The following is a 25,695-nucleotide window of genomic DNA, read 5'->3' as shown; positions in this document are numbered from 1 at the left end:
TTAGATGCTTCAATATTTGAAGCAATCGGTGAAATCTAGCTCTGGAATGTGTAACTGTGTAATTTTGCTTTACAATAATGCCAAATGCATGTTTAAGATGCCTCTACTGTTCTACATTAGTAAACATAATATTTGGTTTGAGACAAACATACTTTGCCTGAACCTGTTCCCACTTTCAACTTGATCTTTGAGGAAGCAAAGTAACTTATTTATTTGCTTGAGATGTACCTTATAGATACAGTCATTTTAAACTGAACTGGACAGAGAGGAAATGTAATTTTGCAATTACCCTCTTGCCTGTCGCTGCTGCGGTAAATGTTCATTTAGTGTAAGGGTGCAGGGATAAGATGATGGGTGTTACTGTAGGGTCCCTCAGTCCATGTGACTGGTCCCGCACAGAGTCCTCTTTTTTTAAAGGCATTTCTGGTTGCGGTTGCAGGCTCGCCTTCACAATTCCAATGCTTATTTGATAGCCCTGCACTACAAGAGATGATTCAGAGAGACCATCCGGAGCCCTCCTGAAATGCGAGGACAGGGCCGAAGCCAGGAATAAGTAAGAGAAATGCAGCTTATCCCTGTGCTTTGCTTACGCCTATAGATCTTGCTTTTGTTTAAAGTGACATGAAACTATGTCCATATTCAAAATGCACATCCGCTACATGATGGCCTAAAATAATAAATACAAAAACAAAAAAAAAAAAATTATAAATTCCTGCTGAACCGACTGTTTGAATGTGTACTCAGCATAAGAAGGGCATCTATCTATTCTATTATCTGTATGTCGTCTATTTTAAAATTACAAAAATAACCTTTAAAGTCATTGTAAAGTCGTTGTTGGTATACTTATAGAAAAAAAAATGTTGTTATACTTGCCTCCCTTGTGCAGTGGATTTGCATAGAGCAGCCCAGATCCTCCTTTTCTTGGGTGCCTCTTCGGTGCTCCTGGCCCTTCCCTCCTGTTGCGTGCCCCCACAGCAAGCAGCTTGCTATGGGGGCACCCGAGCCGAGTCACAGCTCTGTGTGTCCATTGAGACATGTAGCTGCGGTTGGGCCCCGTCCCTCTCTCTCCTGATTGACTAACTGACTTTGACAACAGCAGGAGCCAATGGCACCACTGCTGTGTCTCAGCCAATCGGGAGGGAGAGTCCCGAATGGCTGAGACACTCGTGGACATCGCTGGACAGAGATGGGGCTCAGGTATGTATTAGTGGGGTCGAGGGGGGCTGCTGCACACAGAAGTCTAATCTCAATGCATAGAATGCATTAAGTTAAAAACCTTCTGACTTTACAACCACCATTGTGACGCACTGCAGTGCAATATCGTGAAGTGATGTGTGTTGTGCTGTGTAAAAATACAGATGTGCCCTTGTGTTCAATGCGGCTGGTGTGAATGAGTCAGAAGGGTTGTAACTGAAGAGCAATGATAGGCCGTTTGGCATCAAAATCTCCTTGTTTGTGTATCAGGTCAGCAATGTAATGAATAGGGTAAAGCGATATAGTTAACACAATTCAACATGCAAGGGTAAGCTGTGCAAACATTGCAGTTTTCTTAACTCAATGGGGTTGCAATGCTTAAAGTGATTGTAAAGTCAGAAGGTTTTTATCTTAATGCATTAAAATTAAAAGCCTTCTTTGTCCAGCAGCCCCCCAAAACTTACCTGAGCCCTCTCTAGTTCCAGCAATGTTTCGACTTTCCGGGACTCCCTTCCTCATTGGCTGAGACAGCAGCTTGTCAGCCAATGAGAAGAGAAGGGGGCGGGGCCGGGCCACAGCTCTGTGTCTGAATGGACATAAGGAGCTGTGACTTTACTCTGGTGCCCCCATAGCAAGCTGCATGTTGTGGGGGCACGAGAGCCGAAGAGGGACCTGAGAAGAGGAGGATCTGGGCTGTGCAAATCCACTAGACAGAGCAGGTAAATATGACATGTTTGTTTTTACTAAAAAAAAAAAAACTTTACAATCACTTTAAGCAAGGCCAATATAGCGAGACCTGCAGCATTGAATGTTAACCAGTCCTGGAGGCCGTGGCTGTCAGGTCACTGTAACTCTACATCTGTGGTAAGAAAGGGTGAGACCGTTATGTCAGGAGGGGGAAAATGGTAAGTGCATTTCTTTTTAAAGTGCACTTATCCTTTAAAGTTGTTAGGCCAGAGAATGTGTTCAGTTTTTTCTTTTTTTTCCTTCTTTCTTTCCTCCCAGCCTCCGTTTTTCAACTGAGGATTGTTTTGGTCCTGGTGACAGTATGTGGTGGGGTAAATGCTTGGAGAGGAAAATTCAAACAGAACTTTTAATTTTGAAATGTACATCGCTTGGTTTATTTTCTTCTCCTGCCCACATTTGTAATTTTCTTGCATGAATGGGTTTTTTTTTTAACGGTTACTTAAAATTTTCAAATAAAACCTATTTTTGATGTTTTATACAAAAAGGGAGGCTACACAAGTGTAATTTTGAATGTTCTGTTAGATGCCTTGTATTACATTAAACAGAGGAAACCTGTTTTGTTGATACCTTGTTTATTCGCATTACCTCATAGATTCTCAGCTCTGTCAGCTGTATATTTATCTTACAAACAGCTATGCAGGTCAGCGTTTATCTCAGGAGGCTGATAGGTAAAAATGTACCTCAAACCTGCCCCTTCCATCTGTAACACGCTCAGCTCCTTCAAAATGTCAAGGCTTGGACATATCCCAGGAGCTGTAAAGAATGCATGCTTTTCATGTGCTTTGAGATGTGAAACCTTCCCAACGGCCAGGGATAAGTGAGACTCTGTGCTCTCTGGGCTTATTTAAACACTTGAACCTTAGACTTGCTGTATGCCAAATGTGTTTCTCAAGTGCCTTGGAGTTGGAATAATGCATAAATTGTAACTGCCAGAAGCCGCTAGATGTCTTGACCTTTTTGCAGTGCGTTCTAGGAATAAACATAAACGCTGGTTAAAGAAGCCTTAGGGGTAAAGTAACAATTCACTGCTTCATATGAACTAAATTGGGAGCATAGTGAGAATAAATGCTGACTATTCTTTTCATTCAGAATATTTTTTGGACCTCTTCAGTGTATTAACTGTTGGGGTACATGCACCCACACTGCGATTTAGATGCAAGAACCCCAGTTCCTATAATTAGCTGCAATGGGAGGCTGCTGGCTCGCACAGCTAATCAAAACCACTCGCATGTAATCGCTTACGCAGCGAGCATGAGTGAGCAGCCCTGAACGCAGAATGCTTGCGTTCAGAGCCAATCACTCGCATGTGATCGCTTCATGAGAGATTGCTGAGATATTAAAGTGAAAGTAAACTTCCATCACTAAATTTTACCTATATGTAAGCATATAATAAGGCTTACCTATAGGTAGTGTAAATCTCTCCTAAGCTTGCACTGTTTGGGAGTTGCAGCCAGTGACATCACTGGTGCATGCAGTCTGAAGGAATGGCCACCTGTGCCATTCCTTCAGAGCCCTCTGCCGTGAACGTCATTGAGCCTCCAACCAGTCACAGAGCCTGAGTCCATGAACTTGGAAGCAAGACAGATGAAGATGGAAGCAGCCTCCAGCGATGACATTGCAGCGCTGGAAAGTTTATTTTTCAGGCAAGTTTCACATGCTAGAGCAATTTAACTGCTAGAGCTCATGTCAACAGAAATTCAGAAACACAATCTGATTGCATCTAATCATTTTTGCATCTAATCATTTTTTTTTCTTACTTGAGGGTTTTAAGAGACTGTTGTCCTTTTCCTTCAGCACCCATAGCACAGGAAGGACAAATCCTATTTTGGCTTCAGGGTCTTGGTGCCACATGCTTTCATTGCGGGGCCTGCATGCTATTGGTACAGAGGCTGCTTGCAAATGCTGACACCAGTATGAAGCAGACTAGAAGTTATTTGGTGTGAAAAATCCAGATATCCTGCCCGCACTCTTCCAGTCCCGGGTGCCAGTTCACCAAGAGATTTGTTCTCCAAAATTCAGTAGCGTGGAATGAGCTTATTCAAAGAGTTTAAAGTGGTTATGCGGAGGGAGAAGCCAGGAGCGCCAGTGGGGACCCAAGAGGGGGATCGGGGCTTCTCAGTGCAAAACCATTGCACAGAGCAGATAAGTGTGACATATGTTTTGAAAAAAAAATTCTGCCCCTTTTATTACCACTTTAATGTACGGTGTGTGGATTAGTGTAGTTTGTTGTTTTTCAGTTAAGAAGGAATAATTTTTTTTTTCATCGAATAAATGAGAAATTGTATTCTTTAAATCAGCAGATGGAGCTTTAAGGGCCATACACATAGGCCGAATGTCAGGTGGCATTGGCTGGTTCAATAGAAACCATCTGACGTTTGGCCTTTGTGTATACGACAGTCGGTCTGGCAGAGCCTTCGGTCAAAGGGGCTTGATTGGAAAAGATCTGTCGATTGGCGTCCGATCAGCTCTTTCAGCCAATGGCTTTGAGGGTTGACCGGTGTGTTCTGGTGTGGTTGGGTGGGCAAGTCCTGTCAGAACACAAAAGCTCAGCGGCGAAGATCACTGTACCCAACACAGTACAGCAGCTCCTCCTGAGCTCTTCAATTTTTTATTTTTTTTTTCATATGGGCCACTGGGTTGAATGAAAAAGTATTAGGCTTCTTTAAAATATTTACAGGCTGTCTTTAGCCCTTGTGCTGAAAGCATGTTTAGAGACCCCAATAGCTTTTACAAACAGGGTTTGAATTTTTCTGCAGTGACTCATCCTGTATGAGGCATGTTGGACAAACAGAGCCTCAAGGCAGGCAACAAGCCACTGCTGTACTGTGTTTTTAGTTACCCTGCATGTATTGCATGTTTTTGTATAACAAAGATTTTATACATAGTTAAACTAACACATCTCAGTTAGTTTAAATACATATCAACCCCAGTCCTTTTTCTCCTTAATATATGCTGTATATGAAGTGTATGTGTGTGTGTGTGTGTGTGTGTATATGTATGTGTGTGTATATATATATATATATATATATATATATATATATATATATATATATATATATATATATATATTAATTTTTTTTATTTTTTTTTTTTGTTTGTTTCCTTAATGCAGCTTTTTAGCAGCAGACCACTTCTAATACAATAGCAAGAGATCACTATAGCAGTGATCTACTGCTGTAGGGGGAGGTTGAAACAGCTCTGCCTGGGCCTCCATAATGACAGGACGTGTGATTGCGTCGCTTGTGATGTAACTACACTCCTGATATTAAATACTATACAGAATTATAGGTTTTACGTTTACTTATTCAATGTGTTCCTATGCAGTGGTCTGTAATGGTATCAGAAGCCCAGGATCTGATCATTTCAGCTCCTGGACTTGATCCTTGATGCCAACCCCTGCCAGGAGGACACCTAGGAGCTGCTTGATTTCCAGTGCTGTTTCAAAACAGTGTTATGGATGAATATCTGCTCTCTGTGCCGCTTTAAAACTACACTGTGGACTCAATATAAATATAAATATATATATATATATATATATATATATATATATATATATATATATATATATATATATATATATATATATATATATATATTTATATATTTATATATTATACTTTTTTTTTATTTTTTTTTTAATTATAGGCTACAACAAAATTGAGCAGAGACCTGCCAGTACTCTTGGCTCCCCTTTTCTCAATATGCCACCATAGGAAGCCGCTTCCTGTGGTGATATATGTGCAGGCTTGATCCTGAGGCAGGCTAAGTGTTTATTAACACAGTGTGGCTTAACCCAACTCCCTCCTACTAGATTTGATTGACATCAGTGGGAGCGAATGGCTCCCTCTGCTGATTCCTTGAGCAGCGCTGGATCAAGATCGGGTTCAGGTTAGTATTTGAGGTGCTAGGAGGAGCTGAACATTGTGGGGTTTTTTTACCTTTAATGCAGTGAATGCATTAACACTTTTACTTTTTACTGCTGTTAGAGCTCCATTAGTGAAATTTCCAACAGCAAAACGCACAAAAATAAAACCAGTGGAGTAGAAAAAATAGTCTGGTAGGCATTGGACATGATCAATGTATTACACTTGTTTTAACTTTAAAATGAATACTGCAATTTTCTTTGCCTCCTTTTATACATCACATTGAGTATTTCTTGTCAGACAAGGTAGTTTGGCAAAGTTAAAAATAATTAGCTTGGTTCTGACTGTTAAAGCTGCATTATTACCCAATACCCAAATCAGTACAAATAGAGCTGCTTTTTGTGTTTTTAACCACTTCAATACAGGGCATTTTCACCCACTTCCTGCCCAAGCCAATTTTCAGCTTTCAGCGCTGTCGCACTTTGAATGTCAATTGTGCGGTCATGCAACACTTTACCCAAATTAAATTTTTATCATTTTTTCCCCACTAATAGAGCTTTCTTTTGGTGGTATTTGATCACCCCTGCGGTTTATATTTCTTGCGCTATAAACAAAACAAGAGTGACAAGTTTGAAAAAAAACACTTTTTTACTTTTTGCTATAATAAATACCCAATTTTTTTTTTAAACAAATTTTTTCCTTAGTTTAGGCCGATACATATTCTTCTACATATTTTTGGTAAAAAATATCACACTAAGCGTATATTTATTGGTTTGCGCAAAAGTTATAGCGTCTACAAAAAAAGGGGATAGCTTTTATAGCATTTAAAAAAATTTTTTTTTTTTACTAGTAATGGCGGCGATCTGCGATTTTTATCATGACTGCAATATTGCGGCGGACACATCGGACACTTTTGACACATTTTTGGGACCATTCACTTTTTTACAGCGATCCGTGCTATAAAAATGCATTGATTACTGTATAAATGTGACTAACAATGAAGGAGTTAACCAGGAGGGGGCGCTGTAGGGGTTAATTATGTTCCTAAGGAGTGATTCTAACTGTGGGGGGAGGGGATTCACAAGGGGAGGAGACCGTTCGGTTTTCCTCTGTACAAGGAACACACCATCGGTCTCCACTCCTCTGACAGGACGTGGATCTGTGTCTTTACATGAAAGGCCGTCACGTCATATGACGGCGGCCCAGGATAACAGCTGCACCGTCCCACCGTCATATGACGGTGGGCGGGCAGCAAGTGGTTAAATTATCGTTTTGATGCCTTCACCCTATTAGCTATGAAATTGGACTGATGAAGTAGAACTTATAGAAAAAATGTTTCTCTTTTTTCGTTTTGGACAGAGTAAGGGAGATTAAAACCTCTGTCGGGTGCTCCCCCCCCCCCCCCCTGTCGTCTGCATCCCATTGTGGAGATTAACCTTCACCTCTTGTCCCATAGCCAAAACAGGAAGTGAGAAGAAATTCCTGCAAATTAACCACTTGCCTACCAGGCCAATTCTGACATTTCTCTTCTACATGTAAAAATCATCATTTTTTTGCTAGAAAATTACATAGAACCCCCAAACATATGTTTTTTTTTTAGCGAAAACCCTAGAGAATACAATGGCGGTCATTGCAACATTTTATCTCGCATGGTATTTGCACAGTTATTTTTCAAATGCGTTTTTTTTTTTGGGAAAAAAAAACAGTTTTGTGCTTAAAAAAAAACAAAACAGTAACGTTAGCCCAATGTGAAATATAAAGTTACGCCAAGTAAATAGATACCTAACATGTCACGCTTTAAAATTGTGCGCACTCATGGAATGGCGCCAAACTTTGGTACTTAAAAATCTCCATAGGTGATGCTTTGAAAATTTTTACAGGTTACCAGTTTAGAGTTAGAGGAAGTCTAGGGCTAGAATTATTGCTCTCGCTCTAACACACATGGCGATGCCTCACATGTGTGGTTTGAACGATGTTTACATATGTGGGCGGGGCTTACGTGTGCGTTTGCTTCTGAGCGCGAGCTACTGGGAACAGGGGCGTTTTAAACTTTTTTTTATTATTTATTTTTTATTTTACTTTATTTTTTTTAATTTTTACACTTTTTTTTACATTAAAATTTTTTTGATCACTTTTATTCCTATTACAAGGAATGTAAACACCCCTTGTAATAGGAATCTATCGTGACAGGTCCTCTTTATGGAGAGATGCGGGGTCAATAAGACCCCCACATCTCTCCTCCAGGCTGTAAAGCATAAGATCAGAAAAAAAAATTCTCCGATCTCATGCTGGCGATCGCGGCTTTGTTTACAATGCGGGGTCCGGACGTGACGTCATAACGTCGCGCCCGGGCCTCTGAAGGTCATAGAGATGACTGGTGACAATTTGGTCACCGGAAATCTCTATGCTCGTCATCCGGCGGCGGGCGATTCTTTCTCCGGGTCCCTGATGGCACGGGAGAGCCCGGAGAAGCACCAGATGGCGGCAGTTGCCTATAAGAACGATCAAGCGGCGGAAGTGCCGCTATGATCGTTCTTATCGTGCACAGAATCGCCTGCTGAAAAGAATATCTGAATGATGCATTAAGCTACAGGCATCATTCAGATATCCCTCCCCAAAGTGAGGACGTCATTTTACTATGGCCCAGTCGCCAAGTGGTTAAGGGAATGCCTTGGGGTAACCAGAACTAGTGTCCCCATTGGAAGATTTCCCCTCTATTACTTTTCTGGGGACAACCCAAAATTTGGGATTTTCTTTTACTTACACTTTCAATGATCACGGTAAACAGGAAAAATAAAGGGGGCGAATCTCTACAGAAACTGAGCAAACATGGTTGTGTCATCCACCCACTCTGCTCTGATTAACAGGGAATGTGTGAGCTGATCCCTGCTGATGGTGTACACCATGAGAACATCGGAAGAAAAATTCCCCACATGGCCCGATTATTTGATTATTTTTTTTTTTTTTTTTTTTCTGAGTGTGTACACAACTTTCGACACCCGATTCAGACTTTCCAAATGAAAATTTTCGAAGGAACAAACTCCAAAAATTTTTCTCGTACGTGAACTGAACTAACGATATCATGTAATGTGTACTGTTTTCATATGAGAAAAATTGGATACAAAAGACTGCATGATCAGAAACCATAAACGACAGCAAAATTAAACAAAAAAAGCCTTTATCGTACGAGAATTTTCGTACAATTAGTACCATCCTCTGTTTCGACTTGCTGTGAAACATTGAGGAAAACCGGACGATCGTTCGCCTGATCTTATAGTGGGTAGCCAGCTTAAATACAGCTATGCTTGCAACATATGGCTTCTGAATGGTTTGCATTTCATTTCTTGTGCGCTTTGTAGCTGTTGATTTTCCTTCATGCACAAGTTGTGTGGTCTGGTCTTTGTGCACTGGGTGGTCAAAAACAAAGTTTGATTTGATGAATTGGTGTGATCACCATGAAAGTGTGCTCTGAATAAAAGTAATGTGTTGTATATGGTACAAATAGCTCACATCTACCCGAGTGTAGATTCTAGATTTAGCCATTGCATGTTGTCCAGATATTTTGTTTTAAAAAAGGAAAAAGGTCAAACGTGCTGTTTGGATCAAAATGCACCCAGTGTACAAAAAAGCTAAATTGTTCTTGTTTTTATGTGCATGTGTTTTTAAAACGTTGTGTTAAAACAAGCATCACATAGTCAATTAAAATACACAAAAAGCACCAAAGTTGTTATATGCTTATTTGACAATTTAAGCTAGAAGATTTAACTCCGTAATGAAAATTGCATGTACTGAGGCAGTTGTCTACACATTGTTAAAACTTTTGCTGAATAATAAATAGTTGGTCATCCATGTATCCCTAACCTGAAGCAAACTTGTGTGTTTGTAGTAAGATATTTTTTTTTTTTCTTAGATTACGCCTAATGTTTGAAGGCAGATTTGAAAACCGATCTCGGACAACTACTCAATAATATTAAAGCTTGTCTGATTCAGTTCTTGGCACTTCCATACATGGACTTTAGGATGCACAGATATTTCACCAAAAACCGTGGCAGTGGGATAGTTGGTTGGGCCCACCCCAATAATTTGCACAGTTTGGCCTCATGGATTTGCAGTGCAGGCACAGCTTTATCAACTCCTTTCTTTTCCTGCATAAAAAAAGGCAAGCACAACTGGACAAGATTTTCCAACAAATATCGGTGTATGCTAAAGAGTATTGCTCGATACCGAAGCTCTGTTGTGGGGGATCATGCTTGGACTGGACTGTGATTGGGCACCCTTAGAACTGGGTTCTCAATCTGTCTTGAACTAGAGCAGCTAACCTTACTAATAGAAATGTGATGCCCCATTTTATCATTTAAATCCAGATTCATATGTAGTGCCTAAGTCTTCAGCCTTTCCAGCCTATTCTGTGTTTTTATTTTTTGTGGCGTTACTAGTGCATTCATAATTAGAAAAAAACTTCAGTTGCATTGCTCATTTATCCCATGTATTTGTATCACTTGTATTGAAGGAACTAGGGAGGGACTGCTTAGAATTAGATAATTGAGGTGTTTCTACAAGCTCAAGGCATGAAGGTAAAAAACTTCTCTGTGCAGCAGGCCTCCAACTCCCACTAATACTCACCTGAGCCCCATCTCGATACGGCGATGTGCTCAGTAACCTCCGCTCTCTCTGGGGACTTTCACTCCTCATTGGCCGAGGCAGTAGTGGGAGCCATTGGTTGTCAATCACAGCCAGTGAGCCAATGAGGAGAGGAAGAGGCCAGGAGCACCGGCAGGGCACCCAAGAAGAGGAGGATCCAAGCTGCTCTGTGCAAAACCACTGCACAGAGCAGGCAAGTATGACATGTTTGGTATTTAACCACTTCGATACTGGGCACTTTCACCCCCCTCCTTCCCGGACCAATTTTCAGCTTTCAGCGCTGTCGAACTTTTAAATGAGAATTGCGCGGTCATGTAACACTGTACCCAAATGACATTTTTATAATTTTTTTTCACACAAATAGCTTTTGGTGGTATTTAATCACCCTCTTGGACGTGGCGTTCACCAGAGCTTCACAGGTCACCACTGGAGTCCTCTTCCACTCCTCCATGACAACATCACGGAGCTGATGGCTGTTAGAGACCTTGCGCACCTCCACCTTCTGTTTGAGGATGCCCCACAGATGCTCAATAGGGTTTAGGTCTGGAGACATGCTTTGCCAATCCATCACCTTTACCCTCAGCTTCTTTAGCAAGGCAGTGCTCATCTTGGAGGTGTGTTTGGGGTTGGAGTAATGCCCTGCGGTCTAGTCTCCGAAGGGAGGGGATCATGCTCTGCTTCAGTATGTCACAGTACATGTTGCCATTCATGGTTCCCTCTATTAACTGTAGCTCCCCAGTGCCGGTAGCACTCATGCAGCCCCAGACCATGACACCCCCACCACCATGCTTGACTGTAGGCAAGACACACTTGTCTTTGTACTCCTCACCTGGTTGCCGCCACACACGCTTGACACCATCTGAACCAAATAAGTTTATCTTGGTCTCATCAGACCACAGGACATGGTTTCAGTAATCCATGTCCTTGGTCTGCTTGTCTTCAGCAAACCGTTTGCGGGCTTTCTTGTGCATCTTTTAGAAGAGGCTTCCTTCTGGGATAACAGCCATGCAGACCAATTTGATACAGTGTGCGATATATGGTCTGAGCACTGACAGGATGACCTCCCGCCCCTTCAACACATGCAGCAATGCTGGCAGCACTCATATGTCTATGTTCCAAAGACAACCTCTGGATATGACGCTGAGCACGTGCACTCAACTTCTTTGGTCGACCATGGAGAGGCCTGTTCTGAATGCAACCTGTTCTGTTAAACCGCTGTATGGTCTTGGCCACCGTGCTGCAGCTCAGTTTCAGGGTCTTGGCAATCTTCTTAAAGCCTAGACCAGGGATAGGCAACCCTGACACTCCAGCTGTTGTAGAACTACAAGTCCCAAGAGGCATTGCAAGACTGTCTGCCACAGGCATGACCCACAGGAGAAGGATGAAGGGATTTGTAGTTTCAGCACAGCTGAAGTGCCAGGGTTGCCTATCTTTGGCTTAGACCATCTTTATGTAGAGCAGCAACTCTTCTTCTTCTTTTTTTTTTTTTTCATATCCTCAGAGTTCTTTGCCATGAGGTGCCATGTTGAACTTCCAGTGACCAGTATGAGAGAGTAAGAGCGATAACACCAAATTTAACACACCTGCTCCACATTCACACCTGAGACCTTGTAACATTAACAAGTCACATGCCATCGGGGAGGTAAAATGACTAATTAGGCCCAATTTGGATATTTTCACTTAGTTGCCAGCGGTTTAGACATTAATGACTGTGTGTTGAGATATTTTGAGAGGACAGCAAATTTACACTGTTATACAAGCTGTACACTCACTACTTTACATTGTAGCAAAGTGTCATTTCTTCAGTGTTGTCACAAGAAAAGATATAATAAAATATTTACAACATTTTTTTGTGAGATACTGTATATAGGGTTTTGTACAGAAACGTAGAACAAAAACTAACAAAACCACCAGAGCTTGTTAATCGACATCTTCACAGAATGTCAAATTATCTCCGCTGGTATAGAAAACACAAGGAAAGCCCAGAGCTCAGGTAAATACCATTAAAACTCCTTGGTGGGTTTAGAATCGTAACAATCTATCCAGCACTAACTGTGGAGGAGTGAGACTCGGGTTGTCAAGTCAGCTCTGCCAGACGAGGTTGAACCTTTTGACAGCATTACGATGGCGATAAGCCAGTTTTATAAGTAGAATAGAATTAACATAAGTCACGCACTGGGCCTTGGTAGGTACATTAGATGCCATCCAAAATCAGGCAATTGGCTTCCTAACGAGGTATAATAATCTAGTTACCATGATATAGATACCTTTTTGGATACATTTCAGCATCAATCGCTGAACACAACTGACACAACTGGAAGAGACTTTAATACTACTTTAACCACTTGCCGACCGCCACATGTACATATACGTCGACAGAATGGCACGGACAGGCAAATGGGAGTACAGGTAAGTCCCTTTAAATTTGCCGTGGTGGCGCGCACACGACCCTGCCACAAGCTTCGTGTGATCACGAGTCCCGCGGACTTGATACCCGCGATCGTCTCACAGAGAGGAAGAATGGGGAAATGCTGATGTAAACAAGCATTTCCCCATTCTGCCTAATGACACTGACCACAGCTCACTTTAAGCGGGAGCGGTGATCTGTGTCGTGTCACACGTAGCCCATCCCCCACCACAGTTAGAACACATCCCTAGGACATACTTAACCCCTGCAGCACCCCCTCCTGGTTAACCCCTTCACCGCCAGTCACATTTACACAGTAATCAATGCATTTTTAATCGCACTGATCGCTGTATAAATGTGAATGGTCCCAAAATAGCGCCAAAAGGGTCTGATCTGTCCGCTATAATGTCGCAGTCACGATAAAAATCGCTGCCTTTTACGAGTAAAAAAAAAAAATGAATAAAAATGCCATAAAACCATCCCCTATTTTGTAGACGCTATAACTTTTGCGCAAACCAAACGCTCATTGCAATCCTTCTTCTTTTTTTTTTTTTAACAAAAATATGTACAAGAATACGTATCGGCCTAAACTGAGGGGAAAAAAAAATTATATATTTTTGGGGGATATAAGAAAATATATTGCGTTTTTTTTTTTTTTTTTCCAAAATTGTCACTCTTTTTTTTGTTTAGAACGCAAAAAATAAAAACTGCGGAGGTGATCAAATATCGCCAAAAGAAAGCTCTATTTGTGGGGGGAAAAAGGATGTCAATTTTGTTTGGGATCCACGTTGCACGACAGCGCAATTGTCAGTTAAAGCGACGCAGTGCTGATTCGCAAAAAGTGTTCTGGTCTTTTGGCCAGCCAAATGGTTCGGGGCTTAAGTGGTTAATTGAGTCTCTCTGCATTTAAGGTAAAAAAAACTTTTTGGGTGCAGCTCCAGCCACCCTTATACTTAAGTCCCTTCTACTTAAGTCCAAAAGCTCCCTTTTTTTTTCCTTGTTCTAGATGAAGGCTGGTCACTTCATCCATTATAAAAGTGGTCTTTCTGCCTTTGATGTGACTCCTCTGTCTGCCTCTTACCACCCTGCACTAATGTTGCCTCAAGTTTGATATAAGTAGTGTGAGAATGAAAAAGAAAGACCTTTCCCACTTTAAAAACAGCAGAAATTTCTGTTGCCAAGGAACCTCTTAAACTGACTTGCTGTCCATATTGTATACAAAAGGTTGCTAGGGAAACTTGTGCTGTTAGGGGAAGAATGCTGGGTGAGCTCTCAGTATATGGAGATGGAGGAGAGAAGAAATGTGCTCTATTTGGAGTTGATGATAGTAGTTTTGTTTTTTTGTTTTTTTTGTTTTTTGTTTTTTTCCAAGGGACTGTGCACATGTATCTTATGCCTTTTTTTAAAAATTGTTTTAATATAGTTAGCATTTGTATTATGTTTAACTCTATAAACATTCTGAAATGTTTCAGAATAACAGTTCTGATCTGTCTAGAAATTACTAGAGCTTTAAGCATCCGTATACTGAAAAAAATAACACATGCACACAATCCCTGACCATCCTGCTCTGATGATTGTAAAGAAGAGCTGACACTGTGTTTTTGTTTTTTTTTTTTTTTTTTGTTTTCTGCAGAAATTGAAGCAGAAGAAAAGGCTATGAATGACACTGATATATTCACCCTCTCCCTTTTTTTTTTCATCTTATGACCCTGCATGCCCTTTATCAGAAATGTGTTTTATACATGCAATCATGTGGCTGCAATGCTTCGGGTCCTCTTCCCCCCTCAGGCGTGCCTGCTGCAGCTGGTGAGAGGACACACTCTTCCCCCTCAACAACGGATAGAGTAGTAAACGCTGGTGGATGATGTCACTGCTCTATTCAGTTCATCCCTGTTGTCAGCCCTCCCAATTACAGAGAGGACTTGGAGTTTTGTTGTCACGTGATAACCTGTATAAAAGGTAAAAAGAGTATTTAAACAGTGATTTGCGAAAAGGGGAATGAATATTTAATTGTAAGTTTTGATCTAGAGCAAGGGTCTCCAAACTTCCTAAACAAAGGGCCACTTTACTGTCTTTCATTTGTTGCGGGGACTGGACTGTGGCCTGTGCGAGTAGAAAATGCCCCCATGTCTGTAGGAGTAAACGATGATGATTTTAGGGGGTAGGAATAGTGCCTTATCATTGGGGTCAGTGAGAGGAATGGTGCCCCATTAACGGTGGCAATGGCAGGAACTATGCCCCACTGTTTCTGACAGTGGGAGGAATAATGCATCAAGAATCAGATAAAAGCAGGAAAAGGGCCACATCCAGCCCCCCGGGACATAGTTTGGAGATCTGATCTAGAGGTTCAGTGTACATGTACTGTAAACCTTTTTTATACTGACAAATATTGGATTACAATTAAAATGATACAGCCATTAAAATGTACAACCCTAATTCCAAAAGTATTGGAACGCTGTGTAAAATCTACATAACAATAGAATGCAATGATCTGCAAATCTCATAAACCCATATTTTATTCACAATAGAAAACGTATATAAAATGCTTATTCTGACAAAATGCATCATTTAAAAAAAGTCATTTTGAAAAATATGGCACCAACACATCTCAAAGATGGGACAGGGCCATGTTTACCACAGTGTAGCATCCCCTCTGCATTTAACACTCTGTAAACGTCTGGGAATGGAGGAAACCAATTGCTGGAGTTTTGGGAGAAGAATGTTGTCCCATTCTTGCCTGATATAGGTTTTTAACTGCTCAAAAGTCCCAAGCCGCCTTTGTTGTATATTTCTTTTCTAGATACACAAAATATTTTCAAATGGTCAAAGGTCTGCACTGCAAGCAGGCCAGTTAAGCACTCTGATTCTACTACTACGAAGCCATGCTTTTGTCATAGATGCAGTATGTAGTTTAGCATTGTCCTGCTGAAATATACAAGGCCTTCCCTAAAAAAAAAAAAAAGACATCTGGATGGGAGCATATGCTGCTCCAAAAACTGGATATATTTTTTTTAGCATTGATATGGTCCCTTTCCAGATGGGCAATCTGGCCAGGTCATACTCACTAATGCACCCCCATGCCATCATTGGGCTTTTGAACTGAGTACTGATAACAAGCCAGAAGGCCCCTCTTCTCTTTAATCCAGAGGGCGCAGTGCCCATGGTTGCCAAAAAGAATGTCAAATATCAGTTCATCTTTCCACAGAACTGTTTTCCACTTTGTTACAGACCATTTTAAATGGGCTTTCACCCAGAGAAGACTGTGGCATTTCTGGATCATGTTCAGATATGGCTTTTTCTTTGCATAATAGACCTTGCATTTTTGTATGGCACGGCAAACTGTGTTCAGACAGTGATAACTGCCTCCCGACCCTTTAAGAGCTTCTACATGCTGTAAGGTGGGGGCGGGCATTCTGGTCATGTGACCGCTGTAATTGGCTGTCACAGTGGTCACATGATTAAAAAACTCTTGATCATAAGTATACATTGGGAGCTTTCCGATCCCCGCCGGCAGCTGTGCAAGGCACGCACTCCCAGCACGGAAATGTTTACATTTAGGCCGCATTAAGCACATTAAAGCCCACTTGCCGAGACGCCAAAGAGGTCAAACATATTTTTTCTATTGTGAATAAAATATGGGATTTTGAGATTTGCAAATCCTTGCATTCTGCTCTTATGTAGATTTTACACCGTGTCCCAACTTTTTTGGAATTGGGGTTGTATTCAGAGGAAAAGAAAAGATGGCCAATTGGTACTTGTCTCCAAGTAACGCATTGCCTATAAAATATCTAGGAGGCCAAAAAAGTGTTTTTATAAAACACCCATAGTAATTATCGGATGTCTGCTCTGGCCAGCCTCCTATATGTCCTGTCATGAATAGTGAGACCTTCCATCACAGTGATGTGACGCACAACATTGTTTGAGCATCACATTATGCTGCACCTACTGGAACATTGTATAAAGTACAATTTGAAAGAAAAAGTGGTGTTTATTTTTTTAAATTCTTTTGGCTCTGTTTCTGTTGGGAAGAATTCGTCTGACTCTGTTCCAGTGAAAATATTATACAGGATTTATATAGCACCAACATTTTGCACAGTCCTTTTAAAAATGAAGGCAGACTGTACAGTTACAATCAATTCAGTATGAGAGGAATTGGAGTACCCTGCTTGATAGTTTGATCGAAGATGGAATAGAGAGGGAAATCGCTGTGAATTCTAGTTATTCTCGATTTTATATAGCACCAACAGTTTGCGCAGTGTTTTAAAAGAAGAAAAAAAATAAGACCGTACAATTGCAGCACATTTTAGTGTTTGTATGCTTATGATCAAAGCCTCCTATCTAAAAGGGAAGAACAAGTAATACAAAACATAACTGTGAAGGGATGAGTTGATGAAAGGGGTTAGGAAATATTATGAGCTTGGTTTTGGAAAGATTGAGATTGTGGGAGTGGTGTGACATCCTGATCTGTAAAAGTAAGTTGGCGAGTTTTAGATCATTTCTGTGGAGTGTTGCCGGTGTTCTATCGAGGAATGCCTCCCAATGAAAAATGCCCTGGATGGGTCTGCGCATGCGCAGTAGCAAACGCCACTCCAGCTGATATGTTGATCAGCTGGCGTGACTTCAATACAGCGCTTGTGCAGATCGTGGAGCCATTATCCAACGCTATGCAAACAGCGGGGGAATGTAGTTATCAGATTGAGCCTGCGCTGTGTTTACTGTGTTGGAGGGGACTGACGGTCACTGCTATCTGCTCAGAGCTGACCGATCAGCAATCATGTGATCACTCAGTTCTCAGGCTTAAAGCCGGCAGGATACAGTTGCAGCGTCATGGAGTATGAGTATTAGAGCTGCTGGATTCTGGCTAAAATGAGAATCACAATTTTTTTGCTTAGAAGATAGATCACGATTCTCGCGGCGTAACAACATCTTTCACATTTAAGGCAAAAAAAATTGGGCTAACTTTTACTGTTTTCGGTTTTCTTTATTTTTTTTTTTTTTTTTCATTTAAGTGTATTTTTTCCCAAAAAATTGCATTTGAAAGACCGCTGGGCAACTACAGTGGGTCTCTGCTAAAATATATATAATGTTTGGGGGTTACAAGTAATTTTCTAGCAAAAAATATTGATTTTAACTTAAAGTGGTGTTCCGGCCAAAATTATACTTTTTAAATAAAATGCCCATATAATACACAAGCTTAATGTATTCTAGTAAAGTTAGTCTGTAAACTAAGGTCTGTTTTGTTCGTTTCTAGCAGTAGTTTGTTATTTTATAAACTTACAGCAGGCCGTAGCCATCTTAAGTGTGGGCATCTGAAGCCAGACTGTATTTCTTCCTGGATCTCATCCTTGCAGATCTCGCACATGCTCAGTGCAGCACAAGCAGTGTAATAGGTTTCAGGTCAGGTTTCCATAGCAACAGCAGTGTCAGAGGAAGTTGCCGCCCCTTCCCAGAAGGCATTGCAAACAGGAAATGATGCGATGAGCCACGGCTAGGGAGGAAGAAGTAAAAAATAAATACAGCAGATTTACAATAGGTGCTGAGAAATTTTTTTTTTAAATATCCAATTCGTTTGCAGTGCACAGTTTAGTGAGGGATACTGAAGAGTTGTAAAAGTGGGTGGAACTCCACTTTAAGTGTCAGAAAAAGATTTAGACTTCAAGTGGTTAAACTTCCTGCATTTACAGTTGTTTAAAAACTTGGCAGACTGCCTGGATTTTTTTTCTTCACACAGACGTTTATCCCTTTGATCTAAGAAGGAAGAGTTAGTTACAATGTTTTGTGTTAAAAAACTTGGCAGACTGGATGTTTTCTTTTGACAGCTGAGTGAGCAGATAAGTCTCTCCACTTTTATGAAAGAATCGGCAAACTCTGCAATAGAGATCGTCAGGGAGGTTGAATCGAGATCACGATTTAACGATTAATTGTGCAGCTCTGAGTATGAAGGTTTTACTCCCTTAACCACATGATGACCGGGCCATAGCCCAAAGACGGCTACAGCGCAGTCGGCTTATTCAGGGTGGGCATCCATGGACGTCCTCACGGAATCGCGCCCCCTGGGGCGCGCACCCGGGAACATCTGTTACCGCCTGGTCCGGGCATCACGGATCACAGTAAATGGCCGCTGATGGTGGCCGTTTACCACGTGGTCGCTCCGTCAAATGACGAAGTATCACTTGTAAACAAACCGGCGTCATCTCATGATGCCGGTTCCTCCCTCCCCTCTCTGTAACGATCAGTACAGTGTGAGAGGGAGAGATCTTTTGTAGCGCTGTGGGCACTACAGATCCAGCCCACAGCGCTGCTCAGTGCCAATACTCTGCAATACTATGTAATACTCGCCGATACTCTGCAATAAATTTTAACAGAAACAGAATTTTTTTTTTTTACCGAATTTTCAGTCTTTTTTGATTTATAGCGCAAAAAATAAAAAACCCAGCGGTGATTAAATACCACCAAAAGCTCTATTTGTGTGAAAAAAAGGACAAACATTTCAAATGCGTACAGTGTTGCATGACTGAGTAATTGTCATTCAAAGTGTGAGAGCACCGAAAGCTGAAAATTGGTCTAGTTAGGAAGGAGGTTTAAGTGCCCAGTGGTTAATGACCAGGTCATTTTTTTGTGATACGGCACTGCATTACTTTAGCTGAAGTTGTTCCCAAACAAAATTTTTGTCCCCCCCCCCCCCCCCAAATGTGGCACTTTTTGGGGACCAGGGACACCAATACATTGATCAGTGCTAAAAAAAAAGCACTGTCCCTGTATAAAGGACACTGGCAGGGAAGGGGTTAACATCAGGGGCAATCAAAGGCTTAAGTGTGTTTCCTGGGTGTGCTTTCTTACTGTGTGGAGGATGGACTGACTGCATTAAGAGAGACATCTGTGCTCCTGATTAGGAGGAACACAAGATCTCTCTCCCTGTCTGACAGAACTAGTGTCTGCCTTGTTTACATAGGCAGACCGCTGTTCTTACTCTCTTCCGATGGATTGTGGGTTGCCGGTGGCCATGTTGGCCTGCCAGACCTGCAGATTGGCTCCCGCTGTGTCTGATGTATAGCAGGTTACTAGTCCTTGGATGTGGCTGCATTTTTTTTTTTTTTTTCAGGCTAAGAACATTTTCAGCAAGCACAGAAAATACCTGTTGATATTGCGAGAAATGCAGTGTATTGATAATTTTTGTAGTGGACTTGGAAGGGTTGTTTTACTGTAAACAACAAATTTTCCCATCCCCATAAAATAGAGACAAACAAAGGCAGACATTTATGAAGTCCAGCCTGAGTACCCTATAGCAGTGCTTGGATAAATAAAAAAAATGTTTATACAGCGACAGTAGACTGTGCTTTTGTATGCGTCTCGAAATTGTTTTCCTTGGTTGGTGTAACAAATGAGAAAATATTCTCTTTTCTGGCAGCTTCTTTCAGGACACTAGTACGGAGTATGACCAGTACTGAATATGACAGGCAGCATTCAACCAGGTTATCACTGATTCATGTTTTAAAACTTCTGTAAGACCTGTTCACATCGGCGTGATTTGACAGGTCAGGTCGGAGCTTATTGCCAGCAATAGTAGTGTCCCAATCGGTGCGACGCCAACTTTGCGGCGCTGCAAAGATTTCCAAAAGTAGTTCCTGTGCTACTTTTGGAGACTTCGGGACGATTTCAATAGACATCTGTGCATGAGCTTGCACAGATGTCTTTCAAGTCGCCCCAATGTCGGACTGAAATGCAGCTTTAAAATCATCCGAGTTCATATGAGCTTGTACAATTTCAAAGCCGTGTTCAGTGTGAATGAGAGCAAATTGCTTTAATTTTGGGTGTGGCAGGCTCATCATTCAGTTTTTTTTTTTTTTTGCTTATCGTACAAAGGTGCATATAAGCTGCAATCCCTATACAAAGTGTGTTTTCTAGCCTCACCCTTCATTGACGTATTTTGGTGTGCAGAGTCCATGGCACGAATAACTTAATCACATTCTGTATTTTAAATCACTTCATTGGATGTTACATGAACACAGGGACACGCAACCACTTTGAGTTGTTAGGTTGTAATTTGCTATTGTGTTCACTTAAATTTGCAGTGTAATATCCATTTGAAAGTGTATTTCTTTCCACTTATGCTGTCACTTTGATAAAAAAAATATATATATATTATATGTCTTACCTTTCTAGTTAGTGGTTTGGAGCAGGTTTATACATAGGACTTTAAATGCAGCTTCAATTGTTTAGAATAGCTTGCAGTGTGTAATTGGGTGAAAGACTAAGGAAAGGGTTGTGTGGTTTTTTTTTTTTTTTTTTTGTTTTTTGTGCATCAATGTACTACCCTTGATATCTTTAAACCTTTGTTAAGCCCATAGATTAAAAATTGCTTGATTCCCCCCATCAACACAGTGTTGATGGGGAATCCCTAACACAGCACTTTTGTGTTCTGCTGGCGGGGAGCCTTCCTGCTGGCTGCTATAACCACCGGTAGTGATCACGTGCAAAAAATCCGACATGCTGGTTGTTCTGAAGTCGATCGATGGCCAGTCCCTGCTGAATTGACAGAGATTTGATCCATCTATGGCCAGCTTTAGGATAGACAGTATGCACATCCAAATCAAATAAACGTGTGACATGCCTGACTCCATTAGCAGCCACCAACATCAATTAGCAGCTCTAAATCAATCAAAACCGACAAAGCATTCACACTATTTCCCCATGAATAAAAACTGTGGTGAACTGAGAGAGCACCTGAAGGCAGATCACACAGAACCCAACATGCTGGCATTTATTGAGGAACTTGGGACTACAAGAAAGGAGAGGTAATCTTCAAGGTGGCAATAGGGCACAGCAAGGGGGGGAATAATCCTCAGGGTAGCTATATGGCACAGAAAGGAGAAAAAGTCCACAGGGCGGTAATATGGCACAGTAAGGGAACTAGTCCACAGGGTAGCAATATGGCCCAGCAAGGAGAAATAAGGGGTGGAATGGTTCAGAGACTCAACGCTGCTGAAGTCTGACTGTTTTGAGTAGAGGGTGTGGTGGTCTTGGTATTGGGGGACAGGATCCAGGAAGGGTACTCTGTGAAGGACTCTGGGCACAATTCAGAGAGGACTTGTGGAACTCTGGGTACACTGTGCAGAGGGGAGGGAGAGCAATCTGTGGGGAGACTCTAGGCACACAGCAGAGAGGGCGGTCAGGGCAATCTGTGGAGGACTCTGGTAACACACCAGGTTCTGGCAGCAAAGGGCTCCTACTGAAAAGGGTGTACATAGTGGGGAGAAAAAGGAGATGGTGTCTAGAAAGCAGTACAGACTATTTGGAACTACAAGTCACAACAGTTCCAGTGTCCAGAAAGTATCAGAAAATGGTTTATACTGAACTGTAAGTCTCAGCTTTTTCCAATGAGGCCTGCAGCCACGAGTTCATCTGTGCCCATCACTGGAATTAACTCATTTGACCCTTTTTCTCTCAGCATAGGGATAATATATGATGACCTTTACTGAACAAGCTGAAGTTGAAAGCTGATTGGTTATTATGCACAACTTCTGCACTGCAGATTCTGTCTTCTCCAGTTTTAGTAATCCCCCCCCCCCCCCCCCCCACATGCTGTACAGATATGTGTTGGCTGTTCTTTATTACTGGAGAAATAGCATGAATGTTTCATCCGGTTTCAGTGTGCAACTGATGGTGAAGATCTGCCAGCACATTACAGACAGGATGCATTGTGGTAAACATAAGAGGAGAGCAAAGTCCTTCCTTTTTTTTTTTTTTTTTTTCTTTTTTGCAAGTGAGGAGGTAAGCGGCAATTAAAAAAAATGACATTGATTCTATGTGAATAGGAACCTGTAGCTTTAAAGTAGTTGTTATCCCTATTTGGCTGAAAAGTGGAAGTTCACTTTAAGCAGTGTGAATTTTCTTGAACTGCCTGTATGTCTCCAGGCTGTGTCCCAGGGAGTGTTTGCTTATGTGTAGGTGGATGAACATTTTCTCAGGTAAATGCATTCTTATGGGATGCTTATGTTACATTCATTTAAGACTGATCAATTGTTCCTTACCATTTATGATGACTCTTTCAGATAGTTTTAATTACTCTATTTTCGTTGGGTGTTTAAAACCTGCCTAATGGCTGATAGTAGAAAGATACCTAGGTTAAAAAAAAGTTCTGTCAAATGATTCAGAAAGATTTATTTTGCAAATATTACAAGAACAAAAGACCTTGGAAATTTGAGTGTAGGATGTGAAATTCTGGGTAAGTGACCTGCGTAGATTACGTGGAATATGTGAGTGTAGTGCCTAAATATAAATCATTGTTGCCAGTAAGAAGTTACTAATAATTTTCCTTTCTCTCTGTAAAGGTTGGAGGCTATTTAAGAATTTGGTACGGTATGCTATCATGGTACGTGACTGACGCCCTAATGCTGCAGCAGAGGATATGGAGATTAATGGCCAGATCTACGTAAGTTCTCATTGCTGTGATTTCCTGTGTCTAAAATCTAAGTGTCTAGGTGCACTATTAGTAAAACATGCTGGGGAGAAATAATTGTTGTACATCGTTTAGTAAATGTAAAGCTGTTCCTGTGTAAATAGTAAGTCTGGCTTTAGAGACAGTTCACACAGCCTGCGTGATAAAACGCCGTCATTTACAATGCAGGAAATGTCAGTTTGAGCCAGTGGTGACTTGCACTTTTAAAGTGCAGAGCATTGTTTACTTTTTTCTTTTTTAATTTTTTGAAATGCCACAGTGCAACCTTTCGTTCATTTTTGTGCACTGCAGCTGAACTTTTAAAGTCGGTTCTTGCACACAGCACTGGCATACTTGCACTTAAACACATTCTGCTGCCCCATTTTGGAAAGCCAATACCCCAAGGTGGCTGCTCTAGTGTTTGTGATCAGGATTCTGAGGAGGCTGCACTGGCGTGGCTGTGAGCTGCATTGGAGCTGTATATTGGCTGTAGGGTGGGTTGCAAGTGGTTAAACTGCCAAGCGCTTGCAAGGTCAAAACTTTTGTCTTAAATTTTGTAATTGTGATACTGTGATTATAAATATTTCATGTGCACAGATATTTTGTTGTAGTTTCTGGAGACACATTGACCTTGTGTACCATCTCCTAACACTGCTGTTAAATATTATGTTTCTAGTGATCACATGGTCTTCTAAAGAAGCAATGGGTAGCTGTTGTAGCTGTCCAGATAAAGAAGCTTTTGTAGATAACCAGCAAAATAGGTTCAAGGTAAGTTTTAACTTTTTCACCTGTTAAGGCTTAAAGTGACCCTGTCACTATAGTAAACTTTTTCAGCAAAGCTTAGCTTGTAAAAGAAGAACGTAAATGTTTTTTTTTTTCCTTCTTGCGCTGCCGATGTCCCTATGTTCATGAGAAATGGTCCCCCAAAATCTGCTGGGAAAGTGAAACTTTTGGGAGTTTTGATCTCCAGGGTACCGTTCAGCTTTCACTGGTTCCTGCTGCTGATCTCTATGTCATTACTGTGTCTTGCAAAGGTGTGGAGGTCACCAATTTGAACCAGTGGACACTGCAGGCAACCATTGAGATTAACACTTCCAGATGTGATGGTTCCTCAATTGTCTTCTGGGACCGTTTCACATACACATAGGTGTTGGGTGACGCAGGAGGAGGGCTGGTTGTAAACGTTTATCTTTGCCTTGTACCTTTTAGGTAAGCCTATAATAAGGCTTACCTTTAGGTACTGTAAATATCTCTTAAAAGTGCACACTTTAGGAGATATTTACTATATATGCAGCCGACGTCATGGATGCATGTGCTATGTTTTTTTTTTTTTGGTAACCTGCAAGGTAAATGCTTAATGTGCTAGTATGCATCTCATACTAGCAGATTGTTACCTTAAAACGAAGCCCTCCCGCGCACTAAACAGTGCACATTTAGGAGATATTTACACTACCTATTGGTAAGCCTTATTATAGGCTTACCTATAGGCAAAAGATGGAAGTTTGCTTCCCCTTGAAGGAACAGCCACCCGGGCTGTTCCTTCAGAATCCTGTGTCGTAAATGACAGCTACGGCCAGTCACACTGCCGGAGTCCGCGCATCCGGAAGGAAGACTGGTAAAGATGGAAGCAGCCTCCAGCGATGACAGCACATTGCTGGAGTGCTTCATTTTCAGGAAAGTTTCACATTCTGTGCTAGTATGCGATGCATACTAGCACATTATGGCTTTACCTTGCAGGTCTGAAAAAAAAAAAGGCACCCAGCAGTTTACAACCATTTTAATCCATCAAATATGGTATGCGTCATGGCGACAATACATACGTGTCAAACCTGCTTTTAATGAGCATGTTATGCATCCTCATTCATGAAAAAACATAGGGCATTACAGATGATGCTAAGACCAGCTGGAAACGGGACATGTGTGGGGACAGGACACATCAGAGCTGTGCTGTGATGCCTACACAGCCACCGACAACGGTTCCTTGAAGTGCCTGTGAGCAGCTACGTTCATCTACACAGGCACGCTGTTGTCAGTAAAGCTCAGGAGGTTTGCTGATTGTCTAGATTAGACTATTGTTTCTAATCAAACAATCGACGATTACAATAATGCATAATATAAAGGTTTTAGTTCTCATACATACTAACCAAGGGCAAATTTTCATTGAAACTAATTTCACTTTAATGTTCAAGTCTTTCACAGAGTGAAGAGACAAAGGGATTAATGTACAGGTCGCATACAATGGGAGGATGCAGATGAGGAGGTTAATGTGCACTTTTAAAGGGAGGTGAAGATGTTAATATACAGGCACTACAGAGACTGAAGATGAGATGTGCAAAAGAGGAAGAGATGTAAAGGGGTTTACAAAAAAAATCGCACAACAAAATGCATTTAACCCGCTCCAATCT

General features: G+C 41.3%; 1 protein-coding gene across 1 annotated transcript in view; it reads left to right on the top strand.

The window, feature by feature from the left end:
* Positions 1 to 25,695, top strand: part of FRS2 (fibroblast growth factor receptor substrate 2) — a 75,081-nt gene that overhangs the window by 32,647 nt on the left and 16,739 nt on the right. Inside the window, exons 2-3 of the mRNA XM_073620061.1 lie at positions 23,184 to 23,284; positions 23,967 to 24,058. Coding sequence (XP_073476162.1) covers positions 23,993 to 24,058 — 66 coding nt within the window. The 5' untranslated portion in view covers positions 23,184 to 23,284; positions 23,967 to 23,992. The remainder of the gene's footprint in view (positions 1 to 23,183; positions 23,285 to 23,966; positions 24,059 to 25,695) is intronic.

Source organism: Aquarana catesbeiana, linkage group LG03 (assembly GCF_042186555.1).
Source record: "Aquarana catesbeiana isolate 2022-GZ linkage group LG03, ASM4218655v1, whole genome shotgun sequence".
NCBI classification, from domain to species: Eukaryota; Metazoa; Chordata; class Amphibia; order Anura; family Ranidae; genus Aquarana; species Aquarana catesbeiana.
Note: the sequence above shows the minus strand (reverse complement) of the source record. Positions and strands in the feature narration are given on the sequence as shown.